The 13,143-nt window shown below is 33.5% G+C and overlaps 1 protein-coding gene across 1 annotated transcript in view; it reads left to right on the forward strand.

Moving 5' to 3' along the window:
• DYNC2H1 (dynein cytoplasmic 2 heavy chain 1) overlaps nt 1–13,143 on the forward strand; it is a 385,005-nt gene that overhangs the window by 348,487 nt on the left and 23,375 nt on the right. Inside the window, exons 86-87 of the mRNA XM_030918805.1 lie at nt 11,431–11,540; nt 12,528–12,609. Coding sequence (XP_030774665.1) covers nt 11,431–11,540; nt 12,528–12,609 — 192 coding nt within the window. The remainder of the gene's footprint in view (nt 1–11,430; nt 11,541–12,527; nt 12,610–13,143) is intronic.

Here is a 13,143-nt window from a genome sequence, read left to right on the forward strand (position 1 = left end):
AAAAATCATGTTTGGCAACATGGGGGACGTTGGTGGTCTTGCGGAGTTGTTTGGTGAAGCAGTTCTAAAGAATGAAAGCCTGGTCATATGAGTTTAAAAAAGAATAAAGGGTGAAGTTGAGACAGCAAATATAGACAGCTTTTTCAGGGAGTTGTCTTATGAAGTAACACAGATGAATAGGGTGATACTGTTAGGGAGAACAGCCAAAGGAATTTTTTTGGTTTGGTTTGGTTTTTTAATATAGGGGATGTTTGACCATATCTGTGTTCACTATAAATTTTAAAATTGATAGTACAATAAAAAGGAAGTAATTTTAAGAGTAAAGTTCTTGAAAAGGTAAGAGGAAATAGGGCCCAATGCACATGTGGAAAGATTGGCCTTAAATAGGAGCTTGAACTATTCACAAAATAAGTTATACTTACAAAAAAACTATTATTAATAATTAAGAGGAGACCTATAAGTAGGTGGACATTATAAATTCCTGCTTTACCACACTAAAAATTAAATACTGTGCCAAAAAGTAATTTTAATAATCTTGTTTTTCACAGTGGTTCAGGTTCTGCATGAACACCATCAGGGTTTTTAGCCCATGTAACTCAACTCATTTCTCTATTTTGAAAAGTCTGGGAAATGGTAAATAAACAAAGAATGAAATTTTATTACCCGAGATTTTCTCCACAAAGTGATAAAAATATATCACAAAGTTCTACTGAAAAATGGTACTTTTTTTTATATCAAATATTGAGCCTAGAAACCCAGGTTTATAACTTTAATTTAAAAAACACCAAATCTATGGATAGAACCTCTAGTACTCTAATAGGTGGCTATATTAAGGATGGAGAAGAGTAAGATTTCCTTTTTACAGTAAAAAAAGATTTATAGTAAGGTAGATCTATTAACTGAATAAAGTTAAACAAGGTAGCAAAATCAATCCAGTGGAGATAGAGCTGTGGAGCCTAAAATCTTCCTCAGATCCTTTGTGCAGCTTCAGACTTTTCAGTAAGCTATACAATGTGGGGAACCATTAACATAACCCAGTCAAAAAGTGGTTACGATTTTAAAAGTTAGAGTCATTAACTTCAATTTACAGACTTGGAAGAAGCAAGCCTTCCAAGTATCCATCATGCCATTACCACATTCATCCAATTCATAGAAGTTACTTTGTCCCAGAATCTGCATCCATCACTATACAGCATGGCTAAACTTTGTTCTTTTTGAAAGGTCTATTATAACTAAGTTTTTTAAGGCAATGGAAATGTGTAACATGCTTTAAATTTTATAAGCACTTGTGTTTACTACTAATGTTTTGTTTCTTGTGGGTATCTCATTAATTTGGGTAAAGTTTTTGTGTTCCTTCTCTGTTTTGTTAATTCAAGATTTGAGTTTTTTTTTTTTTTAATGTTTTGTTCAATATTTTTACCAGATATTGTTGACATCCAAATAATAACCAACAAGGTGGGACCCAAAATACTAGGGTTTTTTAAAATATTATTTGCAACTCTTTGATAAATATTGAAAGAAAAAGGCTTAGTCTTTTAAGATACCTAAGACATAATTATAAAGGATGATTAACAAGTGGCAGATCACTTATAGAATTTGAAAACTCTTCAGAAATTTTTTCCACCTTATTGGTTGCAGGTTCTATGCTTACTATGCCACAGGTTAAAGGGAGAAGAAAATAATAACTTTCTGTAGAAAAAATAGGATATTAAGTTTAAAGATAATAATAAGCAAATCTGGGGAGGTTGGGGAGGAGCTTACATTATCTACAGTGCTTTTTACTAGAATGAATGGGGGTGATCATGTGTGTGTATGTTCTTCCACAATACTGTTTAACAACATCATGTTCTGCGTATAAATTAGCGTGTGGAGAGATTTCCTATTTGACTTAAAGCTGTTTCTAAAAAGATACCTCTTCCACAGGAAAATATTATCCCATTTCTCTGTGGCTCCAGATCTGCTGATTCTGACATTTATATTCTACAAAATGGTTAGAATCTTCAGGGAAATTTAGAATAAGTAAAGTTTAAAATACCATAAAAACAAAGTCCCAAGTCAAACTATTTCTGTGCCTTAGGAGGGGAAATGCAAATAGTTAAGAAGTGGTATCCAGCCTGCAAGGGAACTCAATCCAGGGTAGGAGAGAGAAGGGCAGAGAGAGATTTCTTATAGTCAGCTTTCAGCAATATCTTTAAATCTGGAGATAAGAAATGCCAGAAACATCAGAATTTATAAATTTATCATGTTAAAGCCCTTCTCAAAACCAATACTTACCTGTTTCTTGCAAAGTTGTTTGGTTGAGATTACTTAAAAACATGAACATGGGGACATGAAAATTTTAAGTTTTTTAGAAGTTTTACTTTGAAAAACTCTCAGAAAAGCAACACAATGAAGTCATTACTTTAGGAAAATGTTAACCAAATTCCAGGTGTAAAACTACAGCTATTGATTTAAATTGATCAAAGATTCTTTTTTTTTCCTTTGTTTCTTAATTCCCACTAGTAACATGTAGAGCTGTAGATATAAAGGTAAAATATATAAAAATTTGTTGTGTTAAAACTGGTAGAAATAAGAAAGACATTTCTGATATGGTGGCATGTGAACAGAGACCTAAAGGAGGTAAGGGAATAGCCTATGCAGGTAAATGTCTGGTAGAAGAGAGTTTCAGGCAGAGGGAACAGCAAGTGCCATGGCCTGAGGCAAAAAGAGTTTTTTGAGAAGGGGCGGCAAATGTGCCTGAAGGAAACAATACAGAAAAAGGTGTCCAGAGAAGTCACAAGTTAGGTAGTAAGAGGCAATGGGTTTAGAAGTCAGGCAGGAGCAGAAAATGCAGGCCTTGTCTGCTATGAAAAGGACACTGACTTCTGTGAGTGAGACGGGATAACTCTGGGCAACTTTATGAACACTAGACTGTATGCAGAAAGGAAAGGCAACAGTTAGAATTTATATTTGTATTGCCTTTAGATCTTCAAAATATCTTCCTCAAATTATTTTAACACATGTATTAATTGTATTTAACTATTCCTGGAAGCTCAGCAATGCCATCTAGTTTTCAAATTGATCCATTGTTTAAAGAATGAGGTTAAGAATTGTCTTACACTCAGCCATGTAATCAATAAGCCAAGAGTGTTATTCATACCAGGTCACACACTGAACTTTATATTAAGCAGATCTTCTCTACACATGTGGTAATTATTACGTTTAGAAATTATTCATTGCCATTGTTCTTCATTATAATATTGTTTAATTAAAAAATAATGATCTTACCGAAAGCATATTAGAGCCATAATTTTACTAATTGAATTCCATTTTGCTCCTCCTAAAACACTGAAATGTTTTCCTACAAAATATGGCAATTTATAAGCTAATTTTTCTTCTAATACATAATTAGGTAGCATTTTTACAAATTGATATTTTTAAGTCACCAATTAAAAGGCAAAATATCAGATTGGATAAAACAAGACCCAACTATGATGGCTATAAGGCATCATGGCATTGCACTTTAAATATAAATACACAATGCTGTTTTGGTTACTGTAACCTTGTAGTATGGTTTGAAGTCAGGTAGCGTGATGCCTCCAGCTTTGTTCTTTTGACTTAGGATTGTCTTGGCAATGCGGGCTCTTTTTTGGTTCCATATGAACTTTAAAGCCGTTTTTTCCACTTCTGTGAAGAAACTCATTGGTAGCTTGATGGGGATGGCATTGAATCTATAAATAACCTTGGGCAGTATGGCCATTTTCACGATATTGAGTCTTCCTATCCATGAGCATGGTATGTTCTTCCATTTGTTAGTGTCCTCTTTCATTTCACTGAGCAGTGGTTTGTAGTTCTCCTTGAAGAGGTCCTTTACATCCCTTGTAAGTTGGATTCCTAGGTATTTTATTCTCTTTGAAGCAATCGTGAATGGAAGTTCATTCATGATTTGACTCTCTGTTTGTCTGTTACTAGTGTATAAGAATGCTTGTGATTTTTGCACATTAATTTTGTATCCTGAGACTTTGCTGAAGTTGCTTATCAGCTTAAGGAGATTTTGGGCTGAGACAATGGGGTTTTCTAAATATACAATCATGTCATCTGCAAACAGGGACAATTTGACTTCTTCTTTTCCTAACTGAATACCCTTTATTTCTTTCTCTTGCCTGATTGCCCTAGCCAGAACTTCCAACACTATGTTGAATAGGAGTGGTGAGAGAGGGCATCCCTGTCTTGTGCCAGTTTTCAAAGGGAATTTTTCCAGGTTTTGCCCATTCAGTATGATATTGGCTGTGGGTTTGTCATAAATAGCTCTTATTATTTTGAGGTACGTTCCATCAATACCGAATTTATTGAGAGTTTTTAGCATGAAGGGCTGTTGAATTTTGTCAAAAGCCTTTTCTGCATCTATTGAGATAATCATGCGGTTCTTGTCTTTGGTTCTGTTTATATGCTGGATTACGTTTATTGATTTGCGAATGTTGAACCAGCCTTGCATCCCAGGGATGAAGCCCACTTGATCATGGTGGATAAGCAGCATGGTACTGGTACCAAAACAGAGATATAGACCAATGGAACAGAACAGAGTCCTCAGAAATAATACCACACATCTACAGCCATCTGATCTTTGACAAACCTGACAAAAACAAGAAATGGGGAAAGGATTCCCTATTTAATAAATGGTGCTGGGAAAATTGGCTAGCCATAAGTAGAAAGCTGAAACTGGATCCTTTTCTTACCCCTTATACGAAAATTAATTCAAGATGGATTAGAGACTTAAATGTTAGACCTAATACCATAAAAACCCTAGAAGAAAACCTACGTAGTACCATTCAGGACATAGGCATGGGCAAGGACTTCATGTCTAAAACACCAAAAGCAACAGCAGCAAAAGCCAAAATTGACAAATGGGAGCTAATTAAACTAAAGAGCTTCTGCACAGCAAAACAAACTACCATCAGAGTGAACAGGCAACCTACAGAATGGGAGAAAATTTTTGCAATCTACTTATCTGACAAAGGGCTAATATCCAGAATCTACAAAGAACTCAAACAAATTTACAAGAAAAAAACAAACAACCCCATCAAAAAGTGGGCAAAGGATATGAACAGACATTTCTCAAAAGAAGACATTCATACAGCCAACAGACACATGAAAAAATGCTCATCATCACTGGCCATCAGAGAAATGCAAATCAAAACCACAATGAGATACCATCTCACACCAGTTAGAATGGCAATCATTTAAAAAGTCAGGAAACAACAGGTGCTGGAGAGGATGTGGAGAAATAGGAACACTTTTACACTGTTGTTGGGATTGTAAACTAGCTCAACCATTATGGAAAACAGTATGGCGATTCCTCAAGGATCTAGAACTAGATGTACCATATGACCCAGCCATCCCACTACTGGGTATATACCCAAAGGATTATAAATCATGCTGCTATAAAGACACATGCACACGTATGTTTATTGCGGCACTATTCACAATAGCAAAGACTTGGAATCAACCCAAATGTCCATCTGTGACAGACTGGATTAAGAAAATGTGGCACATATACACCATGGAATATTATGCAGCCATAAAAAAGGATGAGTTTGTGTCCTTTGTAGGGACATGGATGCAGCTGGAAACCATCATTCTTAGCAAACTATCACAAGAACAGAAAACCAAACACCGCATGTTCTCACTCATAGGTGGGAACTGAACAATGACATCACTTGGACTCGGGAAGGGGAACATCACACATCGGGCCCTATCATGGGGAGGGGGGGGGAGGGATTGCTTTGGGAGTTATACCTGATATAAATGACGAATTGATGGGTGCTGACGAGTTGATGGGTGCAGCACACCAACATGGCACAAGTATACATATGTAACAAACCTGCACGTTATGCACATGTACTCTAGAACTTAAAGTATAATAAAAAATTAATTAATTAAAAAAATATATATAAATGCACAAGTAAGTTAACAGGAAAATGATAGAAAAAGATGTATTATGCTAACACTAGCCAAAAGAAAGCTGGTGTAGCTATATTAAGTATTGAGCAAAATAGGTATCCCAGCAAAGTTTCTAGCCAGAGATAACAAAGATGATTTTATAATGATAAAGAGATCAAGTCATCAAAAGGACATAACAAAACCAAACTTGTACACACCTAATAACAGTTTCAAAATAAATGAAGCAAAAAACTGAGAACTGCAAAGAGAAGTAGATAAATCCAGAATTAAAGTTGGAGATTTCAACATACGCCTCTCAATAACTGAAAGGATAGATAGCAGATCAGTAAAGATGTAAAAGACCTGAGTGACACTATTAGCTAAATTAATATTTGTAGAACATTATCTAACAAAAGCAGAACACACATTCTTTTCAAGTGCGCACAGGATGTTTATGGTGGTAGATCTCATTCTGTGCCATAAAGCTAGTCTAAATAAATCTGACAGAATTCAAACCACACAAAGTATGCTTTCTCGCCACAATGGAATTAAGTTAGAAATCAATAACAAAGATTTATTTATTTATTTATTTACAAAACTATTTCGGATTTACAAAAATCCGAAAATAGTTGGAAATAAAACACATACCTGTAAATAACCCATGGGTCAAAGAAGATACCAGAAATAAAGCTGGAAATTTATTTATTTATTTATTTATTTTATTTTATTTTTTTTTTTTTGAGACGGAGTCTCGCTGTATCGCCCAGGCTGGAGTGCAGTGGCGCGATCTCGGCTCACTGCAAGCTCCGCCTCCCGGGTTCCCACCATTCTCCCGCCTCAGCCTCCGAGTAGCTGGGACTACAGGCGCCCGCCACCGCGCCCGGCTAGTTTATTGTATTTTTAGTAGAGACGGGGTTTCACCGTGTTAGCCAGGAGGGTCTCGATCTCCTGACCTCGTGATCCGCCCGTCTCGGCCTCCCAAAGTGCTGGGATTACAGGCTTGAGCCACCTCGCCCGGCCAAAGCTGGAAATTAATTTAATTGAATAAAAATTAAAACACAGTACATTAAAATGTGGACATGTCACACGGAGAAGAATGATTGCTTAAATTACTTATTTGCATTAAAACACTTTTGCCAAGGAACACAGTGCGTTAAAACAAAGTGAAATGGCATCAGTTTATAAATGCGTTGCCTTTTACAATACAGAATTGCAATTCTATGTGAATGAAGATAGTCGTTAATAGGCTATAGGCTAAACAGACCCACTGGAATATTTTTAAGTTTTTCCCATATATTTTGTATGTGTTGAAATAATGTTTTTATATAATTAAGTTCATACTGTTTATACATTTTTGCATTCTGATAAATACATTAGGTCCTAAACATTTTCCAATGATATTTAATATGTTTCCAATACCAGTTTTTATCGGCTGTGTAATTTTGTAGTGATATGCCATAATTTAATCAGCTAATTTCTATTTATGCTTCTAATTTGTTATAATTTTACATGAGCAAGCCATGTATAATAATGTCTTGATTATTCCCTTAATTTGCATTCCAAGAAAGGAGTTACTGAGTAAAAGGGCTTGTATTTTTTTTTTTTTTTTTTTTTTTTTTCAGACGGAGTCTTGCTCTGTCACCAGACTGGGGTGCAGTGGCATGATCTCGGCTCACTGCAACCTCCGCCTCCCGGGTTCAAGCGATTCTCCTGCCTCTGTCTCCCAAGTAGCTGGGACTACAGGCGCATGACACCACGCCCGGCTAATTTTTGTATTTTTAGTAGAGACGGGGTTTTGCCATGTTGCCCAGGATGGTCTAGATCTGTTGACCTCACGATCTACTAACTTTCACTTCCCAGAGTGCTGGGATTACAGACATGAGCCACCGCTGCCCGGCCAGGGCTCATATATTTTAAAGCTTTAACACATTTTATTACATTGTTTTATCACGGTGTACCAGTATATACTCCTAGCAAACTTTTATCCATGTTGCAACCCTTAGCAACATTTAATCATTATCATTTCTCCTGCTATTCTGTTGGACTAAAAACCTATCTCAGTTTTACATAACTATTGAAGATGACATCTTGTTTCTATAATTATGTAAACAAATTGTTTACATAATTTTCTTAATGTTATTAACTCATTTTCATATTTGTGGTAAATGTGTTTTCCCTATTTAGTTTTAATGGTGTATATATATAGATATAAAATCTTGCATAATATAACCTATATTTCTTTTATCTTTTTAATGAAAGTCCACCATTCTGTAATCAGATGTATAATCTCACCCCTTTTTTTATGTGAATTTTTTTTTCCTCCATTAATTTATGGAATAAAATTTTACTATGAATGTTAACTAGCACAGTTTTAGGTTAGAATGTGAACTGAAGATTGAATTTTTTTCCAAACAATAATTTTTCCCCAGCATAATTGATTGAATAATGTTTTTATTCCTCAGTGACCTTATAATATGTTAAATTCTAACAGTTTTACTCGATTACGATCAGAGACTCAGTTTCTTCCTGGTATGTGGGTATACATTTCATAAATGTGTACAAAAACTTGAAAGGAATTTTTCCTCCATAGGGTATCACTGATACATTTGAATCACTTAATTTTTTTTTTTTTTTTTTTTTTTTTTTTTTTGATCTCATGCTTTTGGCCCTTTGGGATTTTCATAAAATTGCTTTCATGCGCATTTAATTTTGTCACAATAATTATGTAGATTTAATTCCATATTTAACTGATTTCATTGCTTATAGCCAATAGGATTAGCCTCTGACTTCTATATCCCTAAAAATATTGGTGTTAATTCATATGTAAAAGATATGGAAAACATTGTTTTTTTTTTTTAGAAAGAGATACAGACGTGTATGTTTTCTGAACTCTTGCCTATGTAAAAATGATACCTGCTTGTATTACAATTTACTGATAAGTTACCTAGATAATATTCTAGAAGGATAGCCTTTTACCTTCAAAATTCTGTATATTTTGGTCCATAAAGGAGTGGAACTCTCATAACATACTATTTGTTTCTTACATAGTTTTCCAGTTATTATCATTTTTCACAGCTATCTTTGTATGTCTCATCTCCTCTAACTAAATAAGCTGTTTGCATTCAGTAAATGCTTCTGAGTAAATGAATGTAATTTGAATTCATAAATCCTACTACATAATCAACATTTAAAAAATAAAATATTGCAATATCATATCACCTTTGAAAATGATTTATGTTATAATAATGGAGGCAAACTAGATAATCTTTATCATTCATTCTAGTTTAGAAGTTTTACTGCCTGTGATTCTAAGTGTTTGTGCGTGTATAATATTTGATAAATTGCCTATCCCATTTAGCTGTTCAATTCTATTAGCTATTTATTCACTTATTTCCATGTTACATCTGTTATATGCTATTTGAAGAATTATGGGTATATAGTCTCATAATCATAGAAGGGACTAGAGGTTTTATGTTTAATCTCAAACCTAATCCTTTAAAAGATGCATGGCCCATAACTTAGAGTGAAGTAAAGAACATTTATGAAAAGTATTCGCCAGCTAGTATGCTTACGACTTTGTTCAAAGCCCAAGTTATGTGTGCATATTTCTGGTTATAAAGATAATGCTACTGCTTTATTTTCATGCTTATGAGTATAAATGTGGTTAAGAGAAAAAAATGTGCTTATCGTTTCTGCACTGTGAAGTTTGCTGTTCAAAGATATTATACATGCTAAAATAATCTTTGTTATTTAAACTTTATCTCATTAAATAATGCCTTTGCATTAGTCTACCTTTAAGCTTAATAGATTAACAAGTTATTTTTTCCTTGGATTAATGACATTTTTACTAAAAGAGCTTTCCCTTCTTGACTAATTATATTATTCAAACAAGTGAAAATCTGATTATCAGCCATGTTAGTTTGAGCATATATATAATATATATATATATATATATATATATACACACACATTCATTACTGGCAACAACTCTTCAGGACATTTGAATTCAAAATTAATTTTACTGTATTAATGAAATAGTAGTATAGTTGGAAATACTTATTAAATGACTGTTTTAAAATAACTGTTATAAAATAACAGGAATAAATATAAACTATAATAAAGATACAGTTAAGTATAATTTATTATGTTTAGCTAATGAAAGAAATTAGCAGATAATTTAATAAAAATTATTTGATAGGGAATAAATATGCTATGTATATTATTTAATTGAAAATAGATACTTTATGAATGCTATCATTGTAAAGGATATATCCAAGAGAAATAATTATGCTTTGCTAAGAAGATCTTTCAAAAGTCTTTTCTGTTTATACAAAACATATTATTCATTGGTAGAGGAACATAGGAACATTTCTGAGTACTATTCAAATGCATTAAGATGTTAATGCAAACACAGCTTTAGAGGTTTTAATTTCCTCTAGACCTGGCTAAGAGATGTAAATGCTTGGGTAAATAATAGGGTGTTACAGTACATGAAACACATCCTTTCTATGACAGTAATAAATTAAATCAACACAAATTTTTCCTCAGCTGTTTATAAATCATGGAAAATGAATTACTGAGTAAATGAGGATTCTCTAAGTTTTTAATAGCTGACATTACTGTAACACCATCTCTGTGTACCAGCTGAACTAATAGACTGATTCAGAAATCATTAGTAAGCTATCTCTTAAAGGATATTATCACCTGCAGGAAATATTAGAGAGAAACAAGTCACTTAAAACTACCTGAGTTTACTTCCTGGTTCCAGCACCTTATTTGACCTTGGGCAAGACCCTTAACCTCACTGTGCCTCCACTTCCTCATTTGTAAAGTGGAGATACTAATAACAACTTGCAGGGTCATGGGAGGTGTAAACTTGGTTGATACATGGAAAGCATATAGTAGGTGTTACACAGACTTTCTGTTGTTTTTGTTATTTGTTCCAAATGGCAATTTAAAAAAATACTTATGAAATGTACTTTCTATTGATATGTATTTCTCCAAATGGAGTATGAGTTGATTATTTAAAAACATCTTTTAACACAAAATTATTTCTTCTTGGACATTGCCCTCCACTGTAATACTTGATTCAGTAAGATGGCAAATTCACCATCAAATCTGGAGCTGGAACCCTAATTCAGTTTGCATTGTCAGGAGAACTTTTTAGTTAGGCCTGGATGCTCAGTATTTCGTCAGCACACTAGAAGTGCTGACCCAAAATGGGATGCTGTACATTAGGTTAATTTCACCTTTTGGACTTTTTATTTTGAGCAGATTTTTTACCAACAAACAGTTGTGCAAGGAATCTTATTTAAGATGGATGGATATTATGCCAAATTACAATGCCAGACTTTACAATGTAAAATGGAAATATTTTATGTATATTTTCTAGATACCATTTCAGAGTATTTGGAAACTGAATAACTTTCTCATTGAAAATGACTTAAGTCTTTAATTGACTTATCTTTTAAGTGTGTGTGTATTTATATGTTTATATTTCCCCCCCTCTAGAACTGGGTAGATAAAGCTGAAAAACAGGCTCTTCTCTCTGAAACGCTTGACCTATCAGAACTTTTCCATCCAGACACATTTCTTAATGCACTTCGCCAGGAAACTGCAAGGTAATTAAAATGAAATACTTTATTTGTCCCTGAGGGTAATTAATTTTGCTTTATTGACTTCCTATTACACTGCCCTTGATTGTCAAGAAATAAATTTATGATTGAAACACAGACAGTTCTGTTATTTTCTTATACTCTACTTTAAATCATACAGTTAACCTTTAGCTTAAAAAACTATTGCTTTTAATGATGTGTTTTATTTGAATTTAAAAAGATAAAATGTAACTTTTATAATTTTGATTATTTATCTAAACCTTTGCTGTCCACTGTGGTAGCCAGAAGTCACATGGACCTATGTAAATGAATTATTAAGTAAGAATCAGATTTAAAATTCAGTTTTTCAGTAACTCTAACCACATTTAAAGTGCTCGGTATCCACATGGCTTGTGGCTACCATTTTGGACTGCATGAAAATATTTTTATCTTTGCAGAAAATTCTACTGGACAGTGTTGACTTGGCTCCTTGGTGGAGAACAGGACTTGATGATTAAGATCAAGCTCCTTTTCATACCACACTCAGATTATCATATCATATATAATTTTTAACAAGTTGGAATATAATAAAAGGGACATTGTTAAAAATATCCTCAACAAAATTTAGTTGTTTAGTAACTCTCAGGAATATTTCAGTTTGTATTGCTTCAGGATATTATAAAACATCAAATTTCAGTTCGGCTAATAAACATTTATTGAACACCCATCGTGTGCCTGCATTTGAGGGTAATGGTCAAAACAGGATTTAAAAATGAAAAAAAGAAAGGATTTATCCTTAAGGAACTTATAGCATCAAAGAGGAGACTGACATATAACAGTTAACTTTGAAAATTTAGTGTGAACTCTAACATATTATGCATAGTTTAATGGTATTATTATTTACACGTGATAAATATTTTAATTTTAAATAAATAGGACTATATCTTCAGTTACTCTTCATATTTTAATTCCTAAGGATTATTGATTTGTGACGTTGATGCTTTACCTTTACAGGGCAGTGGGTCGTCCTGTGGATAGCCTTAAATTTGTAGCCTCATGGAAAGGTCGACTGCCAGAAGCAAAGCTACAAATCAAGGTACTAGACTAATTTTAGATCTTGGAATCTAAACCTTATCACCACCTGATATAAGAGATTCTGAAATTTTCATCTCAAAGTGACCTATTTATAGTTTAAGATCAGTAGAGTTAGATTGTATTATCTATGTGAAAAATCAAAAGATTTGGCATGAAACAACTTGTAATAGAAAATACAGACTCTTCTTATGCAAACATAAGAATCTTAGGGATACAGTATTTGAAAGTGTAACTTTTAGCACAAATTTATACAAACCATGCAGTTCTTTTACCTTACCTGTTCTAATATTTATTGTACAATAAACTACATACAGGTTGAGCATCCAAACATCCCTAATCCAAAAATCTAAAACACCCCCAAATCTGAACCTTTTTGATTTTCAATATGATACCACATATTGTCATATTTTGGTCCACATGGGTGGCCAAGATAGTGTCACCTTTGCCTTCTGATGGTTCAGTGTGTGCAAACTTTGCTTCACACACAAAATTCTTTAAAATATTATATAAAACTACCTTCAGGGTATTTGTATAA

The sequence above is a fragment of the Rhinopithecus roxellana genome, chromosome 15 (genome assembly GCF_007565055.1).
Source record: "Rhinopithecus roxellana isolate Shanxi Qingling chromosome 15, ASM756505v1, whole genome shotgun sequence".
NCBI lineage: Eukaryota > Metazoa > Chordata > Mammalia > Primates > Cercopithecidae > Rhinopithecus > Rhinopithecus roxellana.